The following is a 17,500-nucleotide window of genomic DNA, read 5'->3' on the forward strand; positions in this document are numbered from 1 at the left end:
TGTATTTTGGATGGTCCTTGTGCGCGCACGCTTCGCACGCATGCACGGATTTCGGCGCCCGCACGGCGACCCCCAGCGTTCCCAATAGTCAAGTTCACCCGCCGCCTATGATCAATTACCTTGTCTCCTCTCTGGATCTCTGATTCTGACGGCCTCTTGTGTTCCCCAACTTGTCCTGGTGGACCCGGTGGTCCTTGAATTCCGTTCTCTCCCTACAGACAGACAGACAGACAGACAGACAGACAGACAGACAGCAGTGGAAAGAGAGGGGGTCACAGAGACAAAAACAATGAATGAGTCTAAGAAATTGAATGAAATGGAGAATCTAAACATAAGAAGTTTTTTTTATGTTCTGAGGGTGTTTGGACGTATAAATGAATGAGTTTTAACTGCATACCTTTACTCCTTTGGGTCCTTGGAAGTTCAGGCCCATGTTTCCCTGATGGAGGAAGAAGACAGACCCTGAGTCAGTCAGTTAAAGCCAGGTAAGATGAATAACAATGTGAATAATAGGATGAAGACAGATTTCATACCCCTATTTCATTACCGGCAAATATCGTCAACCACTTTCAAAATGGCAACATTTAAAAAAAGAGATAACTCAACAGATCTACAAGCTCACATGTCGCATGGTGACACGATGTGAGCTTATAAATCCACTATTTTCGCTGTTTTGCTGTGCAACGACAAAGTACTTTCCGACATTTAGCCTGAATCCTATCAATCTATTGGGAGGAAGACGTGTGAAAATCACTTTGCAATGTGTTCTGTGCTTTATGTGGTCAGGAAGGCAGTGCAAATAGGTAGGTGGGGAGATCAAATATCTTAGTTGAGATATTTTAAATGTAATATTTGATATTAATAATACTACAAATAAATGGTTCTGGTTCGTGCCAGTAAGTGTATTAAAGCAGTGGTTCTCAACCTTTTCAGGCCGTGACCCCGCAAAAGAATCATATTTGAACTGGGGACCCCCCACCCTGACAAGCCCTTGGAATATAGAAGTTGAGGCATTACGTTTTCAGTTCCACAGATAAATATTGTGAAAATAGATCTAAAAGCTTGTAAATCGGCTATTTTCACAATTGTTGTCTGTTTCTTATATTATTTTAACGATTTGGCCTATGTTTGACCAGTTTTTATAGTATGGTTTGTTGAATACTTTTGATGCAGTAACGGCCTTTTTCTTTTCTTTCTTTTTGAGGTATTAAAAAGGTCTCGAAAGTCCTTAAATTGTCACTTCACTGTCATCTGGGGACCGCCCCAAAAAACACGTGGGGACCCCCTGGGGGTCCCGAACCACAGGTTGAGAATCACTGCATTAAAGCAACAGGCAGTTCCTTCCACGTAGCAATGATGCTACTGTACAGGAGGGGGGAGTGGTTGTAGGACTCCAGTCAACTAAGTAAGCAGTCAACTAAGTAAGTATACTGTGGCCAGTATAAGTGCTTAAAACCTGATTCTCCAGGGTTTTCGTGAGGGCTAACAGGCCAGTTCAGGTGAATGGGCTTTCTGTAAACAAGTTTAGGTGAATGGGGTTTCTGTAAACAAATTCAGGTGAATGGGGTTTCTTTAAACAAGGATAGTGGTTGAGGTTTTCATTTTTGATGATACTGTACGGTGTATGCACTGATGGTTTTAGGGTTAACTGCTGTCTAGTTCTGTTGTTAATCCAGGGTTTGGAATTCGGGTATTTGGGTGTCTTTGGGTCGTCTGTCTGCGATGATGACAGATTTACTCATCCAACTCCCCATCGAACACCTCAATGCTGAGCATTGTGGGCCTATACTGTCTCAATAGTTTTATACTGATACTGCATGTTTTATACTAGATTTAAACACAAATGTAGTACTACTGCAAGTCCATTCCATCAGCATTTAAACCTTACCTTAGGTCCTGGCTGGCCTGGGGGACCCGAGCGACCCTAAAACAACGGCACCGCAAACAACTTTGTTAGATGCAACCAACAGTGGTGGAAAAACAGTACTCAAGTAAAAGTATCAATACCCTATTGTAGAAATAGTCTGTTACAAGTGCAAGTTCGGTATTCAAAATGTACTTGAGTAAAAGTACAAGAGTATTGGCATCAACATATACTTAAAGTACCAAAATTAAAAGTACTCATTATGCAAAATGTCCCATTACACAAGTTTTCAAATGTATAAAAATCCTTTGAAAATAGCAGATCTACAAGCTCACAACGCGTCGCATCGCGACGCGTTGTGAGCTTGTAGATCTGCTATTTTCAAATAGCCAAAGTATATATAGGGCTGAAGTGGTTAATGTATGTTTTGTAATAATAATCTAAATCTGCAAAGTAACTAGTAACTAAAGATTACAAATAACTGTAGTGGAATAAAACGTACAATGTAAAAAGTAAGTACTGAAAATTGGAAATACTCCTGTAAAATTGTACTTAAGTACAGTACTTGAGTACATGTACTTAGTTACTTTACACCACTGGCCAACCAGAATAGATGCACACAACTGTAATTGATTTAATGTGTTCCTTTTTTGGTCCTTCCGGGCTTCCTTACCTCATCACCTCTGGGTCCAGGAGGACCGAGGGGTCCAGACAATCCAGGCTGCCCAGAGTTGCCCTGTAGTAATAACACACGCAGTAATAATTGTTATTATAAACATGATATTCTCACTGTCTATGAGATGTACTGTACAGTAACAGGTATTACATTATCTAATTATAAATGGATTCTCTCTGTCTGAAACACACAGATATTATCATTATTTTTTTAATTATTATTATAAGCAGATTATTCTCTGTGTATTCTTATAAATGTATCATTCACTCTATGGGATGAACAAGTATTATATTATTATTATTATTATTATCATCATGGGGCTCATTCACGAAGCGATATAAGAACCGATTTTGTCATATTTTGTTAACAGTTAAGAGAAAATATAAGATAAATTTAAATAACAATAACATTGCTGAATGAGGCCCAATATTGTCTATGTCTATGGGACATACAGCTAGTACATGTTATTATATTGTTATTATAATCATATTGTCTGTGTCCATGGGATGTACAGGTATTATATTTTATCATTATTAGAATCCTATTGTCTATGTCTATGGGACATACAGCTACTGTATGTTATTATATTGTTATTATAATCATATTGTCTGTGTCTATGGGATGTACAGGCATTATACTATATTTTATTATATTTATAACAATCATATTGTACGTACAGGTATTCCTGGAAGGCCTGGAAGGCCAGGTCCTCCTTTAGCTCCAAAGCGGTTGGTTGTGATCACGTCTCCTGGATCTCCCTGTGAAAGAGACAATGGAGCATGAACTAACAATCACAGTACTGAAGCTCCCTCTGGTAGGTGTTTTAACAATAACATGAACTAACAATCACAGTACTAAAGCTCCCTCTGGTAGGTGTTTTAACAATAACATGAACTAACAATCACAGTACTGAAGCTCCCTCTGGTAGGTGTTTTAACAATAACATGAACTAACAATCACAGTACTGAAGCTCCCTCTGGTAGGTGTTTTAACAATAACATGAACTAACAATCACAGTACTGAAGCTCCCTCTGGTAGGTGTTTTAACAATAACATGAACTAACAATCACAGTACTGAAGCTCCCTCTGGTAGGTGTTTTAACAATAACATGAACTAACAATCACAGTAGGCCTACTGAAGCTCCCTCTGGTGGGTGTTTTAACAATAACATGAACTAACAATCACAGCACTGAAGCTCCCTCTGGTAGGTGTTTTAACAATAACATGAACTAACAATCACTCCTCTGGTAGGTGTTTTAACAATAACATGAACTAACAATCACAGCACTGAAGCTCCCTCTGGTAGGTGTTTTAACAATAACATGAACTAACAATCACAGCACTGAAGCTCCCTCTGGTAGGTGTTTTAACATGAGCTAACAATCACAATACGGAAGCTCCCACTGCTAAATGGCCGATCTACAAACTCTGTGAGCTTGTAGATCTGCTATTTATGTCATGACCTGTCTGTCTGTATACTTTTATTATGTAGCGATGTCCTAGTGTTTCCTGTTTTGCCTAGTTACTGTTGCCTGTGTTGTCTCACCCCCCTGTGATTACTACTTTTCTCCACCCGTGTCCTGTTAGTCTCCCAGCCAATCCCTGTGTTGATTGTAGTTATGTTTCACCTGTGTCTAGTTAGTCTTTGTGTATTTAAGTCTCCCTGTGTTTACCATGTTTTTGCCAGTTTGTAGTTGTTGTCATGGTGTGTACTGCCCTTGTATGGCCTGCGTTACTGCCTGCCAGCTTGTGTTGTGAGTTTGATAATAAATCCTCATTGAACCTGATCTGCCTGCCTGTGTGGTTCTACACTTGGGTCCAACATACTTTGTCTCATATCGTGACAATTTATGGCTAACGTTCCCCCACAGAATATGGATGCTGGGGTTAAAGTGGTTAACACGAACAACCGATCGAGGCCCAGACTGGTGACCAAAGACAGTCGGTTTCAGAGGCACTCACCTTTTGTCCTGGCAGACCAGGTACACCCTAAAGAGAGAGAGAGGAAAGATTGTCATGGCAGTGGTCAAATCACTGTGGAGCATGTTAAAGTGAAAATGCAAAAGGTGGAAGTCATGGCTCAGTTGATGCTTAGGATAAACTGTTGCAAACATCTGTTGTGTAGAGAATATACATTGGCACTGATGGGAGTTAAGAAATGCATCGTTAGCCTCATAGCATAATTGCCTAAATCATATCTTAAGGTTTTCGGAAAAGACCGAAGCCAATCAGTTTGCTTGTTACATTCAAAAATCATTTCTGCCTAACTCAAAAAGTTGACTTCAAATGATTTAGACAAAGTGATTTTTCGTCATTTCCAAAGTCATGTTTATCTGCCTTTTATTTATATCTGCCTAACGCTGCTGCATCATTGTGCGTTATTGCCCATGTCCTCAGCCTATCAAAATGCTTGTTGCATTCAAAAATCACTTTCTGCCTTAGTCATCTCTTTGACTTAGGCAGAAAGTGATTTTGGATGCATTCTGATAGGCTTAGGACATGGCAGGCAGTGTTAGGAGAGTAGAGTTAGGCAAAAATGTCAATTTGACCAAAAAGTGACTTATATGAAGTGTCTTATTCCACCTTGTCGAAGAGTGATAGAAAATTGGGATTGGAATTATATGCTGTGAAATAGGATTAGGGCTGTTAGGTTGGACTGGACAGTTTGTCTTCTGTGGAGTGTGAACTTACCGCCCGTCCCTCCAGTCCAGGGATACCTCCACTTCCGGAAAAACCTCTGTCACCCTGATAAACACACACACACACACAGTAAACAAATATTAAAGACAACTTTAAAAAAAAATCCTTTAACTGACATATCTAAATGTTGATGAAGCATGGCTCGGTTGGCTGAGTTTTGAAAGATTAATATTAATAAGTTAAATATAATTAGCCTTTTATGGAGGCAAATAACCAAATGAACGACATACTTAGTATATTAAACTCTGTACTGTTATGTAGGCAAAACGTGGCCTGTAGTTGCATGCATTGTTGTATGTGTCATGGTTCAATTGGAGAATGTCTCATTTATTTTCTTTTTTACATTTATTTAGTTTTTTTTTCAATAAAAACATTCACATATTGTATATCACAGTCATAAGTAGGTTCACAATTACAACATCTCCAGACCTCAGCATTAATAGTAGAACGGTTACATATATACAGCAATAGTGAATGTGTCTCATTTCTGAAAAAAATCTCTTTCTGGTACCTTTGTCCCGTTGCAGCCCGGCGTGCCCCTTGGGCCTGGGGGTCCATCTCCTCCTGGCAGACCCTGGGAAATGACAAGGGTACAGGAAATGATGTCACTCCACGAAACGCACAGGTAGGACCACAACACTAAAACTAATAAAAGAATAAATCTTTTCAAAAATTAAAATCTAACCTAAACTAGCAAACCCGCTTTTAAAACGAAATAATTATTCATGATACTATATTACTATGGTTGCTTATACCTAACCTTTATATTTGACCATCACGTAAAATATACGTGATGGTACTTATATTATACATTATGATATTTGGTAGCTTGTAAGAGCCTAGATGTCTCCACTAGACCTATTGAGCTATTGTTTTGGTACAGCCTATCTTGTTATGGTTCAGCTTGTCCTTGAAGCAGCTACAGTATAACTATAGTCTGATCCCTGTGTGCCTTGGCACTCAATGACGTTTAAGTACTTCATTGGATTTATGAAAAGGCTGAAAAGAGTATCCATAATGTATTCGTAACTGAAGTGATATATATGCAAAATATTTCAACTTGGGAGTTGAAGACGAGGGAAATGGTTCGGCAACTCACGGGAATTCCTGGCATTCCTGGGAATCCTGGCAATCCATTAGGTCCCTATTTATGGGGGGAAAAATAAAATAATAAATTAGATATACAGTAGAAAAGTAATTGGCTGTAGAACAACACACTGATTCTAAGGTCCCAATTGCCTTAATTTGATTTCCTGTTTGGGTTGAGATGGAAGTGAGGGCATCTGCTGGTCAAAAGAGGTATTGCAGCCTGACTTTGGATGGCTTTGGACATTTAACACATAGCAGGGCAGTTCTATCATGAAGGACTGAGGGCATCTGCTGGTTAAATGAGGTATTACAGCCTGTCTATGGGAGGCTTTGTAATTTTCACACAGGTGAAACAGTCACAACCAACCAGGACTGAATTGAACTGTTCTACCAACACATGTGGTTAGACTGACAGGAGTAAGCAGCAGTAGTGGAAAAAGTACTCATATTTTTTACTTAAGTAAAAGTATCAATACTGCAATGCAGAAATACTCTGTTACAAGTAAAAGTCCGGAATTCAAAATGTACTTGAGTAAAAGTACCAAAAGTATTGGTATCAAAATGTACTTAAAGTACCAAAAGTAGAAAGTACTCATTATGCAGAATGTCCCATTTCACAAGTTTTCAAATGCATGAAAGGTAGACACATTTTTTGAAAATATCTACAAGCTCACAATGTGTCGCATTGCATTGTGAGCTTGTAGATCTTTCAAATGGCCTTTCAAGTGGATCTTTCAAATGGCCGAAATATATATAGGGCTGAAGTGGTTACTGTATGTTTTGCAATAATAATCTAAATCTACAACGTAACTAGTAACTAAAGTTGTCAAATATTAGTAGTAGAGTAGAGTAAAAGTACAATATTTGCCTCTGAGATGTAGTGGAGTAGAAGTAAAAGTACTGAAAATTTGGAAATATTCCACTAAAGTAGAAATATCTCAAAATTGTACTTAAGTAGAAAGGAGTGGGATGTACTTACTCTGATTCCTTTTGGACCAGATGGACCACTAGAAAGGAGTGGGATGTACTTACTCTGATTCCTTTTGGACCAGATGGACCACCTGGTCCATCACCACCCTGAGAGACAGAGACAAAGACAGAGACAGACAGTCAAGATAAATCATTTCATTCCACCCCCCCCAAATCCCCACAATGAAACCAATGGCTCTGATGATCTCCTTAGTGTAAAAAGAAAGCTTCGAATCGCAGTGATTATGCTTTTTTCTCCTTATTCCATTTCCCACCAATTTAGTCATTATGCCGATAGACCAGTTATTTGTTTACAAGCATGTACACACGCTGGTTGCACGTAATCGAATCCCAACAGATTCCCAAACCTGAACCGGAGCGACTAAATCTACAGTTGATTTGGTCGACTAAAATGTATTTTATGGCGTCGTAAATGGCTGATTTTACACTTGGTTGCATGCTGAAAATAGCCGATCTACAAGCTCACAACGCGTCGCAGTGAGCTCTTAGATCTGCTATTTTCAGAGCGCAACACCTGAGCGCAACCAAGCATGAAATGACTTGTCTTTTAGTTCTACTGGATCTCTTCTCCACTAGATCCCTCCCTAACATTTTAGTCTAGTTTTTATTTATTGACGAAATTGTCAATATATTTATTAGTCTTAGTTTTAGTCATCATAGCTTAATTTTATGTCGTTTTTATTTAGTTTTCGCCAGTGAAAAATAGTCGACGAACATCTTTTTGTCATAGTTTTAGTCGACGAAATCAACACTGCTGAACAGGCGCCCGACCCAAACTGTAGGAGCCACTAGTGCAGCGAGACGAGAGAACAGCCTCCCTTTCCAGCTTTCCCACTCGCAAACATGGCAATTCACCATATTCACACGGCGGCCATGTTGCTATTAAGTCAATGAAGTGCCACCCCGGTTGCCACGGCAACGGGGGTGGCACTTTCAATGTTAAATTCCAAAATGGCCACCGTGTGAATATGGTCTATTGTGTGCATTGAACATGCTGGTTTTTTTGCCAGCAAGGGCCCATGACCTATAAGAGGTTGTATCCCTGAACTCACCTTCTCCCCACGGCCTCCGAGAGGACCCTCAGGCCCAGGGAACCCTGGGACGCCAAGCTGTCCTGGAAGACCCGGGAAGCCTCTGTCACCCTGAATGAGAAAAGAGAAGCACATACACACACATTCAGTGTTTCATTTATATACTCCAGAGCCTGACTGATACAGGACTAGGAGGTCTGATGTTAAAGGAGTAGTTCACCCCAAAAAATTACTTATTTCCTATCAATTACACACCCCTTGAAGCATTGAATTCATGAAGATTTTGGAGTTTTTTTGTCGCATTCCTAAGCCAATAATTTGATGACCGGCAGTCTCTCCGGTAGGAGACACAAAGAGTCTCCTTTGAGTCTCCTACCGGATACATAAGCATCTTTATTATTATCATCAAATTATTGGCTTAGGAATGTGACAAAAACAAATACATCTCCATGAATTCAAGCGTTCATGGGGTGTGTAATTAATAGAAAATAAGATTTTTTTTGGGGTGAACTACTCCTTTAATACAGTATTTAAGAATAAAAAATTAATCTGATAATATTTGCCAATATTCCTTTTTTCTTTTAATTATCATGTGTACAAAGGTCCCTCAAATATGGTTAGCAAAAACAAGCTGTGATATGCACTGGAGGCAGGACTTTTTAACTTTTGAGGAAGGTATTGCGAGCACATCCGTGGCCCAGGTGCAAGACCAGCAAAAGTATCATAAAAGAGAGTAGAGTCTGCACACTGGTGATGCTGAAAAGTATTTTTATTGCGTCAACGTTTCGATCAATTCAGATCTTCATCAGGATATATACGATATGTCGTATATGTCTTATATTCCAATAGCGATGAACAGTAGTCTCCATAACAGTTTCCAATATTGTATTTTTACTCCATTACAATTATTTGAAAACTTTAGTTACTACCGTAGTTACTTTGCAGATATAAATTACTATATTATAAAACATACATTAACCACTTTAGCCCTATTTTATACCTAGGCTATTTGAAAATAGGAGATCTACAAGCTCACGTGTCGCAGCGCAACGCATTGTGAGCATGTAGATCTGCTATTTTCAAATATTAGTACATTAAGTAATATTTTGAGGCCAATACTTTTACTTAAGTAAAATATCTGAGTACTTCTTCCACCACTGCTGAGCACTATAACTAAAACTATAAAAATATAGTAATATGGTGAAGGATATAGTTATAGTGCTCAGTGTGAATGGCGCTTTTCACTTCATAATTTTCACTGATAGCTGTACATGTCCAGCTCAGAGAACATCGCATTCTGATGAAAATGAGCTTGTAGCTCATTGTCTAACCTTACTGATCAACCTAAGTTGATTGCCTTTCAGTTTTTGTCAACTTCAATTGATTAACACACCTTCTCACAATGTATTCTTAATGTAAGACTAAACTGTGTTTTAACATTTCGCTTAAGAACTATTTATCACAAAAGTTTGAATCTGAGAATGTATTTTCAACTTTAGTTAGGCTAGAATTTGCACGTTTTGTAACGTGTTGTGAGCTTGTAGATCAGTTATTATTATTATATTTTAATATAAATTGAAAGTATAAAATCTATAAGGTCTTAAAGGTAAGGTAAGTGGTATTTTATGTTAAATGAAGTGATAGCTCTACTCATTGCTATAGAGTGTTTATTCAGTAACAGGAAACTCTGTCTCTCCAGCTCTTTATTAAACAGAAAATGCATTTTCCGGTCAGGATACCAATTGTATCCAATCAGGATACAGAACTCAGACAGGATACAGATTTAACAAGTGAAAAACATTGGAAAGTGATGACACCAAGAAATTAGCAGACAACATTGGAACTGGAACGCTATAAAATTTAAGCTGATGAATGGGTACTCTCTCCTGATTGGCTATAATTGGTAACCTGTAGCATGTGAAAATGTATTTTCTGTTCATTTGAGAGCTGGAGAGAAGGGGAGACCCTTGTTACTGAACAAACACTCTATCACAATGATTACTATCAGAATATAGAGCTTTAACTTATTAACAAAAAATATATATATATATCAAAGGGAGATAAAGTGTGACCAATGGCATTTATAGCATTAAATGGGCTGTACGTGATATATCTTTTAGTTCAAACTAAAACATTATTTTTTTAAGTTAAAGCTCTCTATTCTGATCAATAATTACTGATCAGTGACCATTGCTATAGAGTGTTCAGCAACAATCTCACGTCTCTCCAGCTCTTTAATAAAGGGAAAATACATTGTCAGGTGGGTAGTAGTGTATCCTGTATGAGTTCTCTCTCCTAATTGGACGAGTTTGGTATCCCAACGTGAAAATGTACTTTCTGTTTAACTGGAGAGACGGGGGAGACCCATGTTACTGAACACACACACACACACACACACACACACACACACACACACACACACACACACACACACACACACACACACACACACACACACACACACACACACACACACACACACACTATAACAATGATTACTATCAGAATATAGAACTACTTAACATTATTCCATGTGCGTGTTGTGTGTGTGTGTGTGTGTGTGTGTGTGTGTGTGTGTGCGCGTGTGCACGCTCTCCACTCACCTTGGTTCCTTTCACTCCGCTGCAGTCACACTTTGATCCAACGCAGCCATGACAAGCCTGTAAGAGACAGACAGAGAGAGAGAGAGATGCTATGAATACCCAATATTCATTGAACCTGAAGAAATATAATTCAATTAATAACATTTGCGTATTAAGCTGTTTGAACAGGCACGTGATTTAATGATCCTCGTGTTATCCTGAAGACACACTACTAATGTAAGAGAAAAAGCATTTGCTAATAATACAGGACAAATAACATACTGGTTTCAGATCAATTCTGCTGCACCACCACTAGAGGGAACCGTGGTACCACTGTGTCACTGCTAGAGCCTCATTACTTGGACTCACAAAGTGGACAGTAAGACATTCCTTTCACATCCTTTGTCCTTCCTTCCGTCCTTCCTTCCTTCCTTCCTTCCTTCCTTCCTTCCTTCCTTCCTTCCTTCCTTATTTCCTTCCTTCCTCCCTCCCTTCTTTATTTCCTACTTCCTTTTTTCTCATTCTCAAACTGCTCGCCACCCACACCAATTCAAATTCAAATTTGTTCAAATCGTTCTATCATAGAAGACAAAAATAAGAATATACACAGGTAGATAGATAGATAGATAGATAGATAGATAGATAGATCAGTGGTTCTCAAACCTTTACTTTTCAAGGATTTCAAGAGAGTTTTTGTAAGAGTCAATTTAGAACCCCATCAAGGACCTCTGAGAGTCCCTGGACCTCACTTTGAGAACCACTGAGATAGATAGATAGATAGATGACAGATATTGTACAGACAGACGGACGGACGGACGAATGGACGGGTGCCAGGGGACAACCAGACACAGCGAGGGAGGGAGGGCCAGACAGATAGATTGATGGAGAGATGGAGGGAGGACAGGGTAGTGCCAAGATACTGATTAACTTTTCCCAGGCCTGTTGACACAGCGAATGCCAGACGGGCACGAACTGACTGACTGCACACCATGCTGCGGTGCCAGGGAATGAGATGGAGGGGGCATTGTTGTGTGTGTGTGTGTGTGTGTGTGTGTGTGTGTGTGTGTGTGTGTGTGTGTGTGTGTGTGCGTGTGCGTGCGTGCGTGCGTGCGTGTGTGTGTGTGCGTTTGCGTGTGTGTGTGCGTGCCTGGAACTTGTCAGCTAATATGCATCAGTCTGCAGCCAGGTGTTGACTAACAGACTGTTAACAACAACTGTATTTCCCCTTAAAGTAAAGTTAAAATGTCTATCTATCATGGGCGTGCGTGTGTGTATACACTTGCTTGCGCATGTGTGTATACAGTAAATGATTTCATACAGTCTCTGTGTGTGTGTGTGTGTGTGTGTGTGTGTGTGTGTGTGTGTGTGTGTGTGTGTGTGTGTGTGTGTGTGTGTGTGTGTGTGTGCGTGCGTGCGTGCGTGCGTGTGCGTGTGCGTGGGCACCCGTGCGTCCAGTTACAGCAGAAAATGGTTTTCGTTATCTGTTTTATTATGTACTGTAGCACTTTGAGGTTTGTTTCAAATGTAAAGTGCAATACAAATAAAAATTATTATTATTATTATTATTATTATTAATGTGCTTCACCATAGACATATAAAGGTAGACTAGACGCCTCCTCCAACTCTGGGGCCGTCTGTATCGCGGCCGCCACATTAGAGGGGCCACGCTTCCTGACTACTGGCCAATCACAGCGCGTCTTTTCCGAGACTTGGCAGAATCTAGTTGTATAAAAATACAACGGGATATTTTTTATACAACTAGATTCTGACAAAGTCCGGGGAAAAAAGACGCAAACTGCAGCGGCCAATGAGGTATCTAGGTTTCTATATCTATGTGCTTCACCACCACCACACGTGTGAAGTGTCACATTCCCTGTAGAACATTCTATCACCTCCTCCACCTTTGACCCAGGAAGTGATAGGTACAGAGCAGTGAGAGGTCAACAGCCATGTAAGAGCCTTTGGGTTTTACTGTGTATCTCTGAACATCAAATGGATGGATCAAGATCACTTAGACGCAGGTGTGTGTGTGTGTGTGTGTGTGTGTGTGTGTGTGTGTGTGTGTGTGTGTGTGTGTGCATTGTGACTATAATGTGATCTTGCAGATGTGCTATTTTAGAGATCTATATAAAGGAAAAACGTTCATTAATCGTAATCAAAGGCAAAGATTTGACCACTTCAGTCCTATTATACAATTCGTCCATTTGAAAAATGCCGATCTACGAGATTGTGGATCTGCTATTTTCAAAAGATATTTATACATTTGAAAACTTGAAGTGGGTCATTCTGCACAATGAGTACTTTCTACTTTTGGTACTTTTAAGTACATTTTGACACCAATACTTTTGTACTTTTATTCAAGTAATATTTTGATTTTTTTTTCACTACTGGTGGTGTAGACAGATGATCAGAGATCTACGCCTAACAGATACCGCCGTCTGGGGAAGTCTAAATTAGTGTAGTGGCAGTTTTTCTCCGCTATACCAAAGCTATACGCCTAAACTGCTTTGACAAGTGACAACCAATCCTGATTACCGTCCCAATACGAAGGACCCGCCCCCCTAAAAGCTCTGCAATGCGGTTTGTTTTCAAAATGTCCCAATTGTTTCCACCCAGTTTGTCACCAGAAGTATCAGTGGGCGGGGATCTCCGATCGTTTGGCTACGCAAGGCTAGGTTTTTTTGCATGCGGGCATGAGTGTGTGTTTGCAGGTGCTGTGTGTGTGTGTGTGTGTGTGTGTGTGTGTGTGTGTGTGTGTGTGTGTGTGTGTGTGTGTGTGTGTGTGTGTGTGGTGGGGGGGTGTGTGTGTGTGTGTGTGTGTGTGTGTGTGTGTGTGTGTGTGTGTGTGTGTGTGTGTGTGTGTGTGTGTGTGTGTGTGTGTGTGTGTTTTTACAAGTCCTGGATCTTCAGATTAGCGCCTGGTCTAGTTCAGCTCAATGCAGTCCATTCTCCCACGCTAACCCAGGCCCTGGAGCCTCTCTCCACCTCCCCTCTCATCCCTCTACATCAGGGGTCTTCAACAGGGGGTCCGGGACCCCCTAGGGGGGCCTCAGAGTTACTATAGGGGGTCCGCCAAATGTTTGTGTGATAGGAACTTGTTTTTTTTGTTTTTTTACATTAACCACTTGAACCCTAGAATTCATTTTTCTGAGGGGAACATTTGCCAAAAATAGCCGATCTACAAGATCGGCTAGATTTTTGGCAGAGGTTTGGTGTAGGGGGGGGGGGGAAAAGGAGCAAATCAAGTACTAAGTATTGAAGGTTTAAGTGGTTAAATGTCTGAAATGAACAAAAAACCTGAATTTACACAACACTGATGATAGTCTATGAAGCTATCTATGGAAATCTATGAAAAAGTTTAATCTGCAACACAATGTTATACAATATGTAGTGGGGTGGGGGGGTCCTTGCTTCATCTGTCTCTCAGCTAAAGGGGTCCTTGTCCTGAAAAACCTTGAAGACCCATGCTCTACATGTCTCTCTCTCTCGGTCTATGTCTTCTTCTTCTCCCCTCAAATGTTCACCCCTCCGTCTCTCTCTTATACTGTCCTTCTAATGTGAAACGCACCGTGATAAAGTAGTTCCAGGGCTGTACTCGGGAATATGTGAATTGTGAAGTGATGCTATGCCGACAGTGACACAAGTCACAGAAGCTAGTACTGTAGTTACTACTTTGGTAGTATACTGTAGCGCTATTTGTGTTTTTAGTTGTTTTGTTTTCCATGTAGTTTTGAGGATGATAGCTTATGTCAATAAAACCAAAGAACGATATCCTAAACCACTTGAGCCATATTTTATAATTTGTCAATGGTGTTGCGCAGCGAAAATAGCCAATCTGCAAGTGACACGTTGTGAGCTTGTGCATTGGCTATTTTTGCTATTTTTGCCCATAATGTTTTGCCCACCCCAAATAGAGACACCAGTTTCAAAGAGCTATTCTCTCTCTCTCTCTCTCTCTCTCCCTCTCCCCATCTCCTTTAGTCCTCTCCGCTCATAACTGTTGTCCCCGTTTTCACAAGGTGTTTCCTGTTCCAGTTAATTTGCGCACGGCTTCGTTTGATTGGCTCAGCAGCAGGTTTGAACTGGAAACACACATGTCACCTTCCCATCGAGTTTCCAGTTCAAATCTGCCGCTGAGCCAATCAAACGAAGCCATGGGGAAATGAACTGGAACAGGAAAAACACATAATAGTTATAATACCTGATACCATTTAGAGTTTTATGTTATATGTTGTAGACAATATGGCAACCACAAAAGCTACAAAGTTCAAGATCAGAGTAAATGGCATGAACGCTCGTCAACAAACAATAGCGTAAATGGACGTTACCATTTACTTTAGCATAATAGCACATAACCTCTGCACATAAGTGTGCAAAGAAAATAATGTAGTTCTATTAAGTAGCTACAATACAAGGTGCTATCCAACTACATACATGTGTGTGAGCAAACCATATATGTCTGTAAATGACATGCAAACAAGTGCATGTACAGTACGTAGTATATCTAAATAATGTATGTGTGACGTGAACAATATAGGCTACATCTGGCTAACATAACTAGCATCTATCATAAGTACAGACATCTCTCTATCTATTTATCTCTCTCTCTCTCTCTATGAAACTCAGTGGGGCGTGTAATCCATTTAGAAAGGTCAGTGAGTTCTAGAAATGTGGCTCGCTACACTCACATATTCCAACTCTCTCTCTCTCTCTCTCTCTCTCTCTCTCTCTCTCTCTTTCTCTCTCTCTCTCTCTCTCAAACTCCTCTTTATCTGTCTCTACTCTTCTTACCTTTCCATCTCCTGGCTTTCTTTCATTCTTTACTATGTATCTCTGCCTCTCTCTCTCTCTCTCGCTGTCTCTCCTTCCTCTATCTTTCATCCCTTTTCTTCCTCTACTTTAACTTCAACTTAACACCCTAACATTATGATGTACATTCTATATAGAAACCTATATTAAAAAAAACGACATAAATCCTCATACAGTACATTGTACATCAATTCTACATAAAAAACCTACATAAAACATATGCAATATCCTGCATGAATCCTATGTAAATCCTGTGTTAAACAGCGTGTTCACATAAATTCAGATTTAGGCTAAAAACGGTCAAAGTTGCCATTAGATATAGCTAAGGTCAATAGGTCAATCAGTCGCTGCTCAATATGGGGTTAACCCGTTCCAACCTGGAACCCCTGTTCTGGGCATTCATTCATTCAGCAACATCCAGAAATGTCAACAGATATCAAACACTTTCAAAAACTTTCAAAAATAGTAAGTAAAAAGTATCAATACTGCAATGTAGAAGTACTCTGTTACAAGTAAAAGTCCGTAATTAAAAATGTAATTGAATAAAATTTGAAAAAGTAAAAGAATAACAGATCTACAAGCTCACAACGCGTCGCATCGCAACGCGTTGTGAGCTTGTAGATCTTTTCAAATTGCCTTGGTATAAAATAGGGCTGAAGTGGTTAATGTGTGTTTTATAATGTAATAATTTATATCTGCAAAGTAACTAGAAACTAAAGCTTTCAAATAATTGTAGTGGAGTAAAAGTACAATATTTGCTTCTGAGATGTAGTGGAGTAGAAGTAAAAGTATTGACAATTGAAATACTCCAGTAAAGTAAAAGTACCTCAAAATTGTACTTAAGTACAGTACTTGAGTAAATTTACTTAGTTACTTAACACCACTGGTCACTCACAACACATCGCATTGCAAAGCGTTGTGAGCTTGTGGGTACAGTAGAAGACATAAGAAGAGAGAGGAGAGGAGAGGAGAGGAGAGGAGAGGAGAATGTTTGAGGACTCGGAGGGAGGGAGGGGGGAGGGAGGGGGGTTGGAAGGCATGCACCCACGGGATTAAGCTGGAGAGACTGGAATTCCCCAGTTCATCAAAGACTGATGATTAGACACCTTTATACTGCCCTGCCCTGACAGAGACACACACACACACACACACACACACACACACACACACACACACACACACACACACACACACACACACACACACACACACACACACACACACACACTCATAGTGGCACAAAGTTGCATAAATGCATAAATGTACAATACAGTATACTTTGAACTCCTTAACACACAAAAGAATAAAGTACACAGCACACACACACCGCACACACACACACACACACACACACACACACACACACACACACACACACACACACACACACACACACACACACACACACACACACACACACACACACACGCGACATGTGAAAGTCCCTGCGTAGACCACAAAACCACAACTAATAAGGTTGTCTTTCCTTGACTGATAATGATAACTCGCTTACAATGACTCACTGACCACAAACCAACACTACATGTTCACACGTATAGCACTCACACACTGACATGCTGCTGACTCTGCAACAACGCACGCACACACACACACACACGCACACGCACACACACACACACTATATGCAGTCACAACTCTAGACAAACCGTACAGTATTTGCCTGCAGCACTTTTTTCATTAAACTGGAACAGATATTTAGTGCAGAGTGAAAAACAAGAGGTGACCTGGCATACAGCC

The 17,500-nt window shown here is 40.0% G+C and overlaps 1 protein-coding gene across 1 annotated transcript in view; it reads right to left on the minus strand.

Annotated features, from left to right (window-relative positions):
- Positions 1–17,500, minus strand: part of col4a5 (collagen, type IV, alpha 5 (Alport syndrome)) — a 72,103-nt gene that overhangs the window by 24,140 nt on the left and 30,463 nt on the right. Inside the window, exons 2-13 of the mRNA XM_080452005.1 lie at positions 10,955–11,011; positions 8,373–8,462; positions 7,363–7,407; positions 6,341–6,385; positions 5,753–5,815; positions 5,233–5,286; positions 4,504–4,530; positions 3,218–3,298; positions 2,538–2,600; positions 1,889–1,924; positions 398–439; positions 120–212 (exon numbers count right to left, since the gene is read on the minus strand). Coding sequence (XP_080308131.1) covers positions 120–212; positions 398–439; positions 1,889–1,924; positions 2,538–2,600; positions 3,218–3,298; positions 4,504–4,530; positions 5,233–5,286; positions 5,753–5,815; positions 6,341–6,385; positions 7,363–7,407; positions 8,373–8,462; positions 10,955–11,011 — 696 coding nt within the window. The remainder of the gene's footprint in view (positions 1–119; positions 213–397; positions 440–1,888; positions 1,925–2,537; positions 2,601–3,217; positions 3,299–4,503; positions 4,531–5,232; positions 5,287–5,752; positions 5,816–6,340; positions 6,386–7,362; positions 7,408–8,372; positions 8,463–10,954; positions 11,012–17,500) is intronic.

Source organism: Gymnoscopelus braueri (genome assembly GCF_963280865.1).
Source record: "Gymnoscopelus braueri genome assembly, chromosome: 15".
In the NCBI taxonomy this organism is placed as follows: Eukaryota; Metazoa; Chordata; class Actinopteri; order Myctophiformes; family Myctophidae; genus Gymnoscopelus; species Gymnoscopelus braueri.